Consider the following 16,626-nt stretch of genomic DNA (forward strand, 5'->3'; position numbering starts at 1 on the left):
CGCTACTATAATAAATGTATTAACCCCTAAAACTAAGTCTAACTCTTAACCCCTAACACCCCCCTAAGTTAAATATAATTTAAATCTAACGAAATAAATTAACTATTATTAAATAAATTATTCCTATTTAAAGCTAAATACTTACCTGTAAAATAAACCCTAATATAGCTACAATATAAATTATAATTATATTGTAGCTATTTTAGGATTAATATTTATTTTACAGGCAACTTTGTAATTATATTAACCAGGTACAATAGCTATTAAATAGTTAATAACTATTTAATAGCTACCTAGTAAAATAATTACAAAATTACCTGTAAAATAAATCCTAACCTAAGTTACAATTAAACCTAACACTACACTATCAATAAATTAATTAAATAAAATACCTACAATTATCTACAATTAAACCTAACACTACACTATCAATAAAATTAATTAAATACAATCCCTACAATTATCTACAATTAAACCTAACACTACACTATCAATAAATTAATTAAATACAATACCTACAAATAAATACAATGAAATAAACTAACTAAAGTACACAAACTAAAAAAGAACTAAGCTACAAAAAATAGAAAAATATTTACAAACATTAGAAAATATTACAAACAATTTTAAACTAATTACACCTACTCTAAGCCCCCCTAATAAAATACCAAAGGCCCCCCCAAAATAAAAAAATGCCCTACCCTATTCTAAAATTAAAAAAGTTCAAAGCTCTTTTACCTTTACCAGCCTGAAAAGGGCCCTTTGCGGGGCATGCCCCAAAGAATTCAGCTCTTTTGCCTGTAAAAAAAACATACAATACCCCCCCCAACATTACAACCCCACCACCCCACATACCCCTGATCTAACCCAAACCCAAAGAAAATTCTGATTGGCTGATGGGAATCAGCCAATCAGAATCAAGTTCAATCCGATTGGCTGATCCGATCAGCCAATAGAATGCCGGAGCTCAATCTGATTGGCTGATCGGATCAGCCCAATTGGATTGACTTGATTCTGATTGGCTGATTCCATCAGCCAATCAGAATTTTCCTACCTTAATTCCCGATTGGCTGATAGAATCCTATCAGCCAATCGGAATTCGAGGGACGCCCATCTTGGATGACGTCCCCTTAAAGGAACCGTCATTCATCGGGAAGTCGTCGGTGAAAGATGGTGTTCCACGTCGGCGGGCATGAACATGGTTCCGGAAGAAGGAAGATTGAAGATGCCGCTTGATAGAAGACTCGAGCCGGATCATGGACCTCTTCAGCTCCCGCTTGGATGAAGACTTCAGTCGGATCATGGACATCTTCAGCCCCCCGCTTGGGCTTGGATCAAGACATCGGAGGAGCTCTTCTGGATCGATCGGTGAACCCGGCGTGGGGAAGATAAGGTAGGAAGATCTTCAGGGGCTTAGTGTTTAGGTTTATTTAGGGGGGTTTGGGTTAGATTAGGGGTATGTGGGTGGTGGGTTGTAATGTTGGGGGGGAGTATTGTATGTTTTTTTTTACAGGCAAAAGAGCTGAATTCTTTGGGGCATGCCCCGCAAAGGGCCCTTTTCAGGGCTGTAAGTAAAAGAGCTTTGAACTTTTTTAATTTTAGAATAGGGTAGGGCATTTTTTTTATTTTGGGGGGCTTTGTTATTTTATTAGGGGGCTTAGAGTAGGTGTAATTAGTTTAAAATTTGTTGTAATATTTTTCTAATGTTTGTAAATATTTTTTTATTTTTTGTAACTTAGTTCTTTTTATTTTTTGTACTTAGTTAGTTTATTTCAATTGTATTTATTTGTAGGTATTGTATTTAATTAATTTATTGATAGTGTAGTGTTAGGTTTAATTGTAACTTAGGTTAGGATTTATTTTCACAGGTAATTTTTGTAATTATTTTAACTATTTTAGCTATTGTACCTGGTTAAATAAATACAAAGTTGCCTGTAAAATAAATATTAATCCTAAAATAGATACAATGTAATTATTAGTTATATTGTAGCTATATTAGGGTTTATTTTACAGGTAAGTATTTAGCTTTAAATAGGAATAATTTATTTAATAGAGTTTAATTTATTTCGTTAGATTTAAATTATATTTAAACTTAGGGGGGTGTTAGTGTTAGGTTTAGACTTAGCTTTAGGGGTTAATAACATTTATTATAGTAGCGGCGAGCTCCGGTTGGCAGATTAGGGGTTAATAATTGAAGTTAGGTGTCGGCGATGTTAGGGAGGGCAGATTAGGGGTTAATACTATTTCTTATAGGGTTCTTTGAGGCGGGAGTGGAGGCGGATTAGGGGTTAATAACTTTATTATAGTAGCGGTGAGATGCGGTCGGAAGATTAGGGGTTAATTATTGTAGGTAGCTGGCGGCGACGTTGTGGGGGGCAGATTAGGGGTTAATAAAGATAATATAGGGGTCGGCGGTGTTAGGGGCAGCAGATTAGGGTACATAGGGATAATGTAGGTTTGCGGCGGTGTACGGAGCGGCAGATTAGGGGTAATAATAAAATGCAAGGGGTCATGCTATAGCGGCGGCGGCAGAATAGGGGTTAATAAGTGTAAGGTTAGGGTGTGTTTAGACTCGGGGTACATGTTAGGGTGTTAGGTGCAGACATAGGAAATGTTTCCCCATAGTAAACAATGGGCTGCGTTTAGGAGCTGAACGCTGCTTTTTTGCAGGTGTTTTTCCAGCTCAACTGCCCCATTGTTTCCTATGGGGGAATCGTGCACAAGCACGTTTTTGAAGCTGGCCGCGTCCGTAAGCACCGCTGGTATCGACAGTTGCAGTTGTGGTAAATATGCTCTACGCTCCTTTTTTGGAGCCTAACGCAGCCCTTTGGGCCGCAAAACTCTAAATCTAGGCGACTGTTTATTAATAGTTATTAACTATTTAATAACTACCTAGCTAAAATAAAGACAAATTTACCTGTAAATAAAACCTAACCTAAGTTACACTAACACCCTAACACTACACTATAATTAAATAAATTAACTACATTAAATACATTACCTAAATTAAATTAGCTAAAGTACAAAACCCCCACTAAATTACAGAAAATAATAAACAAATTACAGAAATTTAACTAATTACACCTAAACTAATAGCCCTATTAAAATAAAAAGCCCCCCCAAAATAAAAAAAAAACCCTAGCCTCAACTAAACTACCCAAAAGTTGCCCCCAAAAGTAATCAGCTCTTTTACCTGTAAAAAAAAAAATACAAACAACCCCCCCCCAACAGTAAAACCCACAACCCACACAACCAACCCCCCAAATAAAATACTATCTAAAAAACCCTGAAAAGGGCATTTGGATGGGCATTGCCCTTTAAAGGGCAGTTAGCTCTTTTGCCCGCCCAAACCCTAATCTAAAAAATAAATCCCACCCAATACACCCTTAAAAAACCTAACACTAACCCCCTGATGATCGACTACCGGGAGACGTCTTCATCCAAGTCGGGTGAAGTGGTCCTCCAGAAGGGCAGAAGTCTTCATCCAAGCCGGGCAAAGTGGTCCTCCAGACGGGCAGAAGTCTTCATCCAAGCTGGGCAGAAGTGGTCCTCCAGACGGACAGAAGTCTTCAGCCAGACGGCATCTTCTATCTTCATTCCATCCAGCGCGGAGCGGGTCCATCTCAAGACATCCGACGCCGGAGCATCCTCTTACATCCGACGACTAAAACAGAATGAAGGTACCGTTAAATGACATCATCCAAGATGGCGTCCCTTAGATTCTGATTGGCTGATAGAATTCTATCAGCCAATCGGAATTAAGGTAGAAAAAATCCTATTGGCTGATGCAATCAGCCAATTGGATTGAGCTCACATTCTATTGGCTGATTGGAAACAGCCAATAGATGCAAGCTCAATCCTATTGGCTGATTGGATCAGCAATAGGATTGAACTTCAATCCTATTGGCTGATTGCATCCGCCAATAGGATTTTTTCTACCTTAATTCCGATTGGCTGATAGAATTCTATCAGTCATCGGAATTTAAGGGACGCCATCTTGGATAACATCACTTAAAGGTACCTTCATTCTGTTTAGTCGTCGGAGGAAGAGGATGCTCCGCGTTGGATGTCATGAAGATGGACCCGCTCCGCGCCGGATGGATGAAGATGGACTTCTGCCCGCGTCTGGAGGACCACATTCGCATGGCTTGAGTGAAGACTTCTGCCCGTCTGGAGGAACCACTTTCGCCTGGCTTGGGATGAAGGACGTCTCCCGGTAAGTCGATCTTCAGGGGGTTAGTGTTAGGTTTTTTAAGGGTGTATTGGGTGGGTTTTATTTTTTAGATTAGGGTTTGGGGCGGCACAAGAGCTAACTGCCCTATTAAGGGCAATGCTCATCCAAATGCCCTTTTCAGGGCAATGGGGAGCTTAAGTTTTTTTAGATAGTATTTTATTTGGGGGTTGGTTGTGTGGGTGGGTGGTTTTACTGTTGGGGGGGTTGTTTGTATTTTGTTTTACAGGTAAAAGAGCTGATTACTTTGGGGCAATGCCCCACAATATGACCTTTTAAGGGCTATTGGTAGTTTAGTTTAGGCAAGTGTTTTTTTTATTTTTGGGGTGGGGCTTTTTTATTTTAATAGGGCTATTAGATTAGGTGTAATTAGTTTAAATTTCTGTAATTTGTTTATAATTTTCTGTAATTTAGATGTTTTTTTTTTTTTAACTTTAGCTAATTTAATTTATTGTATTGTATTTAATGTAGGGAATTTATTTAATTGTAGGGTAGTGTTAGGTGTTAGTGTACCTTAGGTTAGGTTTTATTTTAGAGTTAAATTTGTATTTATTTTAGCTATAACTATTTAATAACTATTCTACCTAGTTAAAAAAATACAAACTTGCCTGTAAAATAAAAATAAATCCTAAAATGGCTACAATGTTACTACTAGTTATATTGTAGCTATCTTAGGGATTAATTTTATAGGTAAGTATTTAGTTTTAAATAGGAATAATTTAGTTAATGATAGGAATATTTATTTAGATTTATTTAAATTATATTTAGGTTAGTGGGTGTTAGTTTAGGGTTACGACTTAGGTTTAGGCGTTAATAACTTTAATATAGTGGCGGTGATGTGGGGGCGCAGATTAGGGTTAATGTAATAAATGTAGGTAGGTGGTGCGATGTTAGGGCCGGCAGATTAGGGGTTAATAAGTGTAGGTAGGTGGGGGCAACATTGGGGGGCAGGCAGAATTAGGGGTTAATAAATATAATTTAGGTGTTGGCGATGTTGGGGGCAGCAGATTAGGGGTTCATAAGTATAATGTAGGTGGCGGTGGTGTCCGGAGCGGCAGATTAGGGGTTAATAATATAATGCAGGTGCCGGCGATGTCGGGGGCGGCAGATTAGGGGTTAGTAAGTGTAAAATTAGGGGTGTTTAGACTCGGCGTTCATGTTAGGGTGTTAGGTGTAGACATACATTTTATTTCCCCATAGAATTAATGGGGCTGCGTTAGGGAGCTTTACGCTGCTTTTTTGAAGGTGTTAGACTTTTTTTCAGGCCGGCTCTCCCGTTGATTCCTATGGGGAAATCGTGCATGAGCACGTTACACCAGCTCACCGCTGACTTAAGCAGCGCTGGTATTGGAGTGCGGTAATGAGCAAAATTTTGCTCAATGCTCACTTCTTGTCTGTTAACGACGAGTTTCTGAAAAATTCGTAATACCAGCAATGCAGGTAAGTGAGCGGTGAGGGAAAACTGCTCATTAGCACCGCATAGCCTCTAACGCAAAACTCGTTATCTAGGTGTTAATTTGTGTCATACAACGTCACTGCTGACTCTCTGAGAAGGTGTAGTGCTGAATACTGGTGCATGGGTCCAAATATGTGAGTATGCCACTGAAAAAAAAACAGTAAAAACTTTCACTAAAAGCGTTTTTGCTAATGAAAGTATAATGCAAAAATGCTTCTATACAAAAGGAAATTGCAACCATGAAAATGTCTATCTCTTTAAATTCCCTGCAGGATAAGGACAGTCAGACTATACTAAAGGGACATGAAACACATTTTTTTTCAGGATTTAGATAGAACAACTTTCCAATTTACTTCTATTATCAAAATCTGCTTCATTCCCTTGATATCCTTTGCTGAAGGAGCAACAATGCACTGCTGACAGCTGAACACATCTAGTCAGTCAATCACACAAGAGACAAATGTGTGTAGATTACCAATCACCAGCTTGCTCCACTCATGTAGGATATGTAGATATTCAGATATACTGAGGTCCCCTTTAAGGGAATTTGCTGAAAAACTGGTCAGATAGTCTTCAAACTATTATCTATTCATAAACTGTAAGTAATGTGCTTGCCTTTTTCATCTTATCTAGTTTATAATCATTCCAACAATTGAACAGCCAGCGCTCAGTGATGACTGAGAGCATACTTCTTGTACTCTTTAAATTGTAGGAATAGTAATTCCACTATGAAGGTTCTTTGTGGTTTAATATATTAAGGTCCCTTTAAGGCAGGGGTCCTCAACCTTTGGATTCCAGAGTTTTTGGAACTACAATTCCCATGGTGCTCAGCTAGCATTTCCTGTGAAGTTCAGACACTTTAAGCTGGCCTAGCATCATGAGAAATGTAGTTCCAAAACCTCTGGGGCCCGATCCGATAAAAATCGTCGTCCGCAAAACCCGGCAACGCCAATATTTGCGCTGGTTTGGTATCCTATATACGGCGTAACTTAGAAGTTACGCGCGTATATTTCTGCCGTCGCCCGTAGTTTTTTGGGCCATAGGCAGGTATACCAAACCAGCGCAGTTTGGTATCCAATATACAGCGTAAGGAGTTACGTGGCGAAAATGGAGAAATCTTACTCCATTTTCACCTCACCACCAAAAGCAGCCGTAAGAAGCCTTACGCTGACTATTGGAGCCCCGTAACTCCCTAAACTACCTGCTAAATAAAACCTAACACCTAACGCATGCGCAATGTCTATCTACCGGTCAACCCGCGATCCCCCGCCGCAATCCCTAATAAAGTTATTAACCCCTAAACCGCCGCTCCCGGACCCCGCCGCCATCTACATAAACTAACCCCCTACTGTGAGCCCCTAAAACCGCCACCATCTACCTTATCTATCCCCTAATGTGAACCCCTAAAACCGCCGCCATCTACCTTATCTATCCCCTAATGTGAACACCTTACACCCGCCACCATCTACCTTATCTATCCCTAATCTGACCCCTTACACCGCCGCCACCTATATAAAAATTATTAACCCCTAATCTAATCCCCCTATACCGTCGCCAGCTATATTAATATTATTAACCCCTAATCTAATCCCCCTAAAGTAATAAGCTCTATTACCAGCCCTTAAAAGGGCCTTTTGCGGGGCTTTGCCCCAAAGTAAACAGCTCTTTTGCCCTATAACCTGCCCTCCCTAAACCGCCGCCACCTATATTAATAGTATTAACCCCTAATGTAAGTCCCTTACACCGCCGCCTTCTATATTAAAATTATTAACCCCTAATTTAATCTACCTACCCCCGCCGCCAGCTATATTATCTATATTAACCCTAAGTATATTATAGTTAATATAGTTATTACATTATATGTATTAACTATATTAACCCTAATTATATTGGGGTTAATATAGTTACTATAGTATTTATATTAACTCTATCTAACCCTAACACCCCTAACTAAATTCTTATTAAATAAATCTAATTCATATTATAAACTAAAATATTCCTATTTAAATCTAAATACTTACCTATAAAATAAACCCTAAGATAGCTACAATATAATTAATAATTACATTGTAGCTATGTTAGGGTTTATATTTATTTTACAGGTAAATTGTTAATTATTTTAACTAGGTATAATAGCTATTAAATAGTTATTAACTATTTAATAGCTACCTAGTTAAAATAATTACCCAATTACCTGTAAAATAAATCCTAACCTAAGTTACAAATACACCTACACTATCAATAAATTAAATAAACTACAAATATCTATCTAAAAATACAATTAAATAAACTAAACTAAATTACAAAAACAAACACTAAATTACAAAAAAAAAGATTACAGAAATTTTAAGCTAATTACACCTATTCTAAGCCCCCTAATAAAATAATAAAGCCCCCCAAAATAAAAAATTCCCTACCCTATTCTAAATTATAAAATACCCAGCTCTGTACCAGCCCTTAAAAGGGCTTTTTGCAGGGTATTTACCCCAAGTTAACAGCTCTTTTGCCTGTAAAAAAAAAGAACACAACACCCCCCCAACATTACAACCCACCACCCACATACCCTATTCTAAACCCACCCATAACCCCCTTAAAAAAACCTAACACTACCCCCTGAAGATCTCCCTACCTTGTCTTCACCCAGCCGGTCCAAACTCCTCATCGATCCGGGCGATGTCTTCATCCAAGCGGCAAAGAAGAAGTCTTCATCCCGGTGATGTCTTCATCCAAGCGGCGGCAAAGTCTTCTTCCATCCGGCGATGTCTTCATCCAAGCGGCGGCGAGGTCTTCATCCATCCCGGCGATGTCTTCAAGCAACCGGAATTTTCAATCTTCTTTCTTCGCTCCGCCGACGCGGGGCATCAATCCAGGCCGTCGGACTAACGACGAACGAGGTACCTTTAAATGACGTCATCCAAGATGGCGTCCGTCGAATTCCGATTGGCTAATAGGATTCTATCAGCCAATCGGAATTAAGGTAGAAAAATCTGATTGGCTGATTGAATCAGCCAATCAGATTCAAGTTCAATCTGATTGGCTGAACCAATCAGATTGATTGTATATTGGATAGCTCGAGTTGCGAGCTGAAACTGCGGGTGATGCGGGTTCCCTCGCTTGCGCCGCAAACTACGCCGTATATCGGATCGCGCCCCTAGAATGCAAAGGTTGAGGAACCCTGCTTTTAGGGAGTTTGCTGAAAAACTGGTAGTCTTCAAACCATTATCTTTATCGATCTATTTTATTGTCCAAGAGTAGTCCCTTGTGCTAATTAAAATGTAATATCATACTCAAATTTTTCATAAAAGGCTTAGAAATGTATTTAATATGCTTGTAATTGGATACGCTTTATTTGTATGTTTACATCTTTTTGATAAAATAATTATCATGACCTCTATCATGGTATGTATGACTGTTTATTTGTGTTGCAACTTAAGATTTGCGTCACTGTAATGTGCTTATTATCATCATAAAAAACACATAAAAATTATGCCCATTTCAACACAACTGTCCCTAATTGTCAGCATAATTCTTCATTATATACAGAAATATTGGTGTCCCAAAACCACAAACGGTATATTGCAATATATACAATGCTATAGTGTTCTACATTTGTGGATTTGTATTTTTTTTTTTTTATAAAATGTTGTGCATTACCTTAAAGGGACATTGTACATTAGAGTTTTTGTTGCATAAATGTTTAGTGTATGATCCATTTATATAGCCCATCTGTGAGTGTTTTTGTAAAAATATAGTTTTGCTTATTTTTCAATAACATTGTGCTGATTTTCAGACTCCTAACCAGGCCCTAATGTTTTAGATGTATACTGATGTCTACAGACTCCTGGTTGTGTAATGGATCTTTTCATATGCAGGAAAGGGGGGGGGGTGGCTGCCTATTCCTGCTTCCCCAGTCCCTTTCATTTTACACCAAGTTGTTAGATTCTGCTTTTCTCCAGACCTACATATTCTGAAATATATATTCACTTATTGTGGCTTGCTAATTTTAAGGAAACGTCCCTGAAATTTTATATTGGCATGAATGCAGTGTGTATGATTTAATTAGTATCATTAAAGCGTATATATTTTTGACTTTTTACATACTGTGCATCTCTCCTTATTTATATCTGTTCTTGATGAGCGCTGCCTCTACTGTTTTCTGTATTTATGTGTTTCTAGAGGGGATTAACTGAGTAGCAGCAGGATTTTCTGCCTCCTTAGGTGCTCCTATCCTTCTTCTTCTCATTAACACTTTCATTGGGTTCCCCAGAGTAGCCTTATCAACAGTGATAAACTGGGAGCTTCTAAGTACGTTTTTAAAAGGCTTTATACTGGATTTTTATATCAGTATCTGTGCATATTTTTTTTAGTAGTGTCTATTTCATGCATTTATATGAAAATTGTTGTATACTGTCACTTTAAATTGTCTTTCTCCTATTTTTCATTTTAAAAACGGTGGGGGCAGGGTTTGGGATGGGGATGGGCAGAGTTAGGTAGTGGTATGGGGTGTGGTTATGGGTGGGGTTGTGGGTTGGGATGGGCGGAGACACGGGGCACCATTTTGTCATCCTGCCTCGGGCCCCGCAATGGCTAGGGCCGTCCCTGGGACACAGTTAACACATAGTTGATTAATCTGGTCCACAGAAACAAACAGGGAAAATAAACAGCATTTGTTTCTTGACCTGTATTAAAATCCCAGAGGTTCCCTCTAATGGGTCAGACATATTTATTGGCAGTATAGACAAGCAAACCTGTGAAATACTGAAGTACAGATTAAATGTACATTAAAAAAACTGTTGTTTTACCTACAATAATACAAGCAACAACCCCTAAATACACATATTAACCCTATATAAGGTAGGAATGTAGAAGTAGGCCATAATTTTGTTTTAAACACATTGGGCAAGATTACAAGTCACGCAGCAAATCAGTTGCGAAAACACCAATCACGTTATGGGTCGTGCAGCTATTACAAGTTGCAAAAGAACTTATTTTGCGTGCGCGTTAAGCCACATAATCTAAACTGTCAAATCGTGTGCACCTTCACGTATTCCCCATAGAAATCAATGGAAAAGACAAATAAAAAAAAGTCACACACAAAAACCCTAATATGTTGTGCAAAGCCCTTGAAGTATTCTCCTCGAAAGGTGTACATGAAAATGCGAATATTTCATATTGTGAAAATGTTTTCGTAATGGAATATGTTCTATTTATTTATAAATTAGTGTTTAAGCCTGTGTATATGGGCCAAAATGTTTAAGGAAAGAAATATACCTATCCCTCTATCCCTATCTCTCTATCTCTATCCCTATCCCTCTATTCATCTATCCCTCTATCTCTATCCCTCTATCCCTATTCCTCTCTATCTCTATCCCTATCAATCTATTCCTCTATCTCTATCCATCTATTTCTATTCCTCTATCCCTCTATCCCTATCCCTCTATCTCTATCACTCTATCCATCTATCCCTCTATCCATTTATTTCTATTCCTTTATCCCTATCTCTCTATCTCTATCCCTATCCCTATATCCCTATCCCTCTATTCATCTATTACACTATCTCTATCCCTCTATCTCTATCCCTATCCCTCTATCCCTATCCCTCTATCTCTATCCCTCTATCTCTATCCCTCTATCTCTATCCCTCTAGCGCTCTATCTCTATCCCTCTATTTCTATCCCTTTCCCTCTATCCATATCCCTCTATCTCTATCCATCTATCCCTAGCCCTATATCTATCTATCCCTCTATCTCTATCCCTATCCCTCTATCCCTATCTCTCTATCCCTCTATTCCTATCCCTCTATCCCTATCCCTCTATCTCTATCCCTATCCCTCTATCTAGATCCCTCTATCATCTATCCCTCTATCTCTATCCCTCTATCCTTATACCTCTATCTATTTTCCTATCCCTCTAGCTCTATCCCTCTATCCATCTATCCCTATCCCTTTAGCTCTATCCCTCTAACCTATTCCTCTATCCTTATCCCTATATATATATATATATATATACCTATCTCTCTATCTCTATCCTTTCTATCTCTTTATTTTTTCTAAACAGCTCTCTAACCCTCCCCCCTCTAACTATTGCCGCCATCTTAGTACTGCCAGTACCTATAAACCCCCTTTTTTTTTTTTTTTAATTAATTACATTTTTTTTTTCTGTAGTGTAGTGGTCCCACCACCTCTCCCCCTCCCGCGATTGCCATTTAGTACCCCCTCACCCCTACACCCCTTTTCTTTAGTGTAGCTGCCCCATCCCTCCCTGTTCCTTTAAAGAAATAATTTCTGTAGGGTAGGACCCTCCCACTCCCTCCCCTTCCCTCCCCCCTCCGCTGCTGAGCCGCCAGCCGCCTCTGGCCCACACCTCCCACCGACACCAGCAGAAGATCATTCCAGACGGTGACACACACAGTGTCACCATCTTTAATGATCAGGCATCTGCCCTCTTATGGAGGTGGCGCACCGATCGTGCTCCGGCTCCATATGTGGCAGATGCCTGGAGCTTCAGGAGCTCCAACTCTTGGCTGTAACTTAACAGCTGAGAGTGCTGGAGCTTCCTGAAGCTATCTCGCGCCTGCGGTTAAGGACAGGTATGTGTGTCCTTGCGCAGTCTATACTGTGCATGACTGCATCGAACAAACATACCTGGCGTTTTATAAAATAAGATATTTCTCTATATATGTGATGATTTTTGGAATGATATATCTATTTATAGCGAGATTTGTATAGTCATATAATTATATGTCTAGATATCTCGAGATCTTTATGCGAATATCGCATTGAAAATCCCTCTGAGATATTGTTTAATGTGCATAAGATAAAATCCCTTTGTCTACTTTTTTTTTTCTAACACCCGGAATCTTGTATCTTTGAGCCCTGAAAACTTTTGTGCGCAATATTTTTTTAAAAATAATTTTTATTAGACAGTGTTAATATGAGTGTAACTGTACCTTGTAATGTATTTTTGAAGTGTTTCGTGAAACGTTTATGTTGCACAAAACTGTTAACTACAGCTCTTCGAGCGCGGAAAGGATTGTTATGTAAAAGAAGAATGCGCACGCGCAATCATGATTTTTCAAAACTTGTAATAGATGCACAATGGAAATTGATCGCGAAAAGACCACATCGCACGCAGAAAACTCATAACGTGCGACATGTAATCTTGCCCATAAAATGTTATGTGAACATTTCACACCCACTTAGCAGCTCTTATGAAGATACTCACAACCTTCTGGACAAGGCAGGGTTGAACCCAGGCTTTTAGATGAGAAAAAGCCTAAGGAGTCCCTTAGAGAAAATTTTAGTTGTTTTCAAAGCGGTGGAGATGAGGAGATAGGGCTCCAAGGAAAAGGGACGGTGCTAATTGCCCTAACGATGTGCAAGCAAAAGCCTGAAGGAAAAAATAAAAAAACATTGATTTTGAAAAATAAACACTAGATGATCCTTAATTGATCCCAACCTAACCAATATGAAAAGGAATAGAACGACTAACTGCATAGCGCAATTAACGGTTCTCTTAAAAAAAAAACTGTGCACTATAATCAAAACATGGCCTGTTTGGGGTACTTGAGGACCGCGGTTGAGAAACACTGGAATAGGACACCAGTGATAGTAAATAGTCTATAAGTGGTGTCTGAGTCACTTACCTTGACTGCAGAACCCCTCCAATGATCTTACCAGCTTGCTGAGGCCTTTCTCCCAGAATCACTGATGCAGTAAAAAGCGCATCCAGTGCAAGTATAAATACTGCAGAGGATATGATTGGATATACCTGTTAGCCCTTTGGTGGAGGCTGAGGGACGGGGTCCTTGCAATGCCAAAGGGCAATTATGGCTGAGAGATTTATCCAGTGAAGGTACTGACAATGCCATAAGAGAGGTGTTCCTCAACCCCTGTTTCAGTATCCATTTTCAATTTTCTTAGTGACAACTGAAAGAGGGGGATCAGGTCAAGTCAGGTCTGAGCTCCCAATATAAATTAGAAAATAATAAAATCTTGATTGCAGAAACACTTCACTCAACCTCTCACCTCGGAGGCCAAGAACTAACTTTAGAGGAGTAGAGTTGGAAGGGATTGAAAGCTTTTGTGAGGGTCTTTGACCTCCACCTGCTGGCAGAAAGTATATCTCACATGTTATGGACAACCATGGACTCTCCTCATTATATGAAATAAATATATGTTTCCTCTCTTTTATGGCCGACCTTTGATATTATGTTTGGTTGATTATAAACCATTTTCACATCTTGGAAAGACATTTTGGTAATATTCCACAATTGTTTTTTTTCCCATTTGTAAGATGTAGAGAGTGTACAATACATAACTTGTGGATTATTATTTACCACTCAACAGGAGGAGAGAAAACATCAATTTCGCTTTCTTTAGCTTTAATTCTGTCTACCCGGTATTCTCTCCCACTAGACTCATGTTTGCCTCCAGAAGGAGAAGGTGACATTTGAGAGGCATTAGCAGTGGTGTTTTATGTGTAAAGCATGTTAAGCCTTGATCTTTGCTAATGGATAGCTCTGTGGGGGTTGGTGAACATTTTATCCTATCTCAATTAATTTAATTTAGATTTTTTTTATTTATAATGTGGAGACTTTACCAAAGGATTGAGTTTAGGGTTCTCACAATAGTGGACACTTTAGGTGAACACACTGCTGAGATTCTTATTCACTGACAATGTGCCTCAAATTTTGTAATGCAGTGTGTCCTGTACTTTCCTATGGAAGGCACATTATCACACGTCTGTACATTGAGGGTTATTCCACTTTTTTGGAACTTTTCCCTCAGAGAGAGCTTTACAAGACTAGCAAGACAGAAATTAACATTTCTTGATGGGCACAGCGATCATTTGAACATATATACATATATATATATATATATATATATATATATATATATATATATATAGATAGATAGATAGATAGATATATATCCATATAGGTATCCTGACAATTTTTGTTTTAAAAAAAATCCTCAACAAAATATTTTTTTGGTGTATTGGGGTCAATTTATCTTATGCCGGGCAGACATGATTCTCTGTAGCGAATCATGTCCACCCGGCATCGTTAAATGCCAACAGCATACGCTGTCTGCATTTAACATTGCACAAGCATTTCTAGTGAAATGCTTGTGCAATGCTCCACCCTGCACATTCACGGCCAATAAGCCGCTAGCAGGGGGTGTCAATCATCACGATCGTATCGGGATGATTGCAATCTGCCACCTTTTAGCTGGCGGAGAAGTTAAGGATCAGTGGTCTTATGACTGCTGCTTCTTAACTTCTATTTCCAGCGAGCCAGAAACTACAGGGGTAGATAGCAGCAATCACTGCTTATTAAATCTACCCCATAGTATTGACCATAATATTAGAGCTTTATAATAAATAGTTTCTAATTATGGCATCCAGATGTTAACTAAAAAGTATTACTGTGCTTGCTATGAGCTGAAAAAAAACGAATTGGCCGTCAAAAAAGGCAAGGTTTGTCCCTTAACTATGTCAAAATATAGACCTTGTTCTTGCTAATGTATCCTAGGGAACATCTTGGCTGCAAATCCCACATTTAAAGTGTTTATGTAAAACTAATGTTGTCCATTTCAAACATTCACAATGTAATAACAGAAATGTAAATGTACATTATAGTATTTTTTTATTTTCTCATGATATAACTCGGCTGTTCAAAGCTTCTCTGCACCCTTATGGAAATAATGATATTTTCTATGTACATTAGATATGTAACATTATTCTGGGGCATCTTTCTACAGCAATAGAATTAAGTAATGTGTAGAAGTATTTATCTTACTCTTTGTAGAATTCTCCAACTCTCTCAGTTTTGAAGCAATTTCTGAAACTATAAGAGAAAAAAGAAAGGTTATCAGCACTATATACAAGTGATGTGAAGAAATATGTGGTTTCTCTATCAAACATTCACCTAGATTACAAGTTTTGAACGCTATAGGGAAAGTAAAGAACGCAACAAAAGTTGCGTTATTTAACCTCCTATAACGCTGCCATTACAAGTTAAAAAAAAAAAAACGGCTTGCGCAGGTGATATGGAGATTTTGAGCTCCATACCGCACCAAAAACAAGCAGTGTTTTGACATGCTCCTGCATGCTTTCCCCATAGACATCAATGGGGAGAGTCAGCAAAAAAAAAGTCTAACACCTGAGATTGCGGAAACAAAAGCTCCGTAACGCAGCCCCATTGATGTCTATGGGGAAAAAGAAAATACAGTTTAAACATAACACCCTTACATAAACCCCAAGTCTAAACACCCCTAATCTGTTGCCCCCTAATCTGCCACTCACGATATTGCCGCCACCTAAATAAAATTATTAACCTCTAATGTGCCGCTCCCGATATTGCTGCCACTATATTAAAGTTATTAACCCCTATTCCGCTGCTCCCCAACATCGCCAAAATTAAATAAAGTTATTAACTCCTAAACGTCTGGCCTCCCACTTTACTACCACTAAATAAACCTATTAACCCCTAAACCGCCAGCCCCCCACATCGCAACAACATGAAAAATGTGCTAACTCACTATAATTATTTGAGGTCCTGGAAGTTATGATTATAATACAAACATTTTTGCTTATTACTGAACAAATATACAGAATTACAAAATCAATAGTTCTATCTCATTACACAATAATAATTTGAGCGTATGTGGCAATATGTGTCCTATTTATCTCTTTTCTCCTACATTGGTGTATCCGGTCCATGGCTTCATCCTTACTTGTGGGATATTCTCATTCCCTACAGGAAGTGGCAAAGAGAACACACAGCAGAGCTGTCCATATAGCTCCCCCTAGGCTCCGCCCCCCAGTTATTCTCTTTGCCGCTCTAACTAGTAGCATCTCCACGGGGGTGGTAAAGAGTATGTGGTGTTAGTTGTAGTTTTTTATTTCTTCTATCAAGAGTTTGTTATTTTAAAAT

At 38.6% G+C, this 16,626-nt stretch overlaps 1 protein-coding gene across 4 annotated transcripts in view; it reads right to left on the bottom strand.

Moving 5' to 3' along the window:
- Positions 1–16,626, bottom strand: part of LOC128662231 (CD209 antigen-like protein C) — a 295,491-nt gene that overhangs the window by 38,289 nt on the left and 240,576 nt on the right. For all 4 annotated transcript variants that reach the window (XM_053716052.1, XM_053716051.1, XM_053716050.1 and 1 more), the window contains one exon: positions 15,490–15,537. In XM_053716052.1, coding sequence (XP_053572027.1) covers positions 15,490–15,537 — 48 coding nt within the window. The remainder of the gene's footprint in view (positions 1–15,489; positions 15,538–16,626) is intronic.

This window comes from Bombina bombina, chromosome 6 (assembly GCF_027579735.1).
Source record: "Bombina bombina isolate aBomBom1 chromosome 6, aBomBom1.pri, whole genome shotgun sequence".
NCBI classification, from domain to species: Eukaryota; Metazoa; Chordata; class Amphibia; order Anura; family Bombinatoridae; genus Bombina; species Bombina bombina.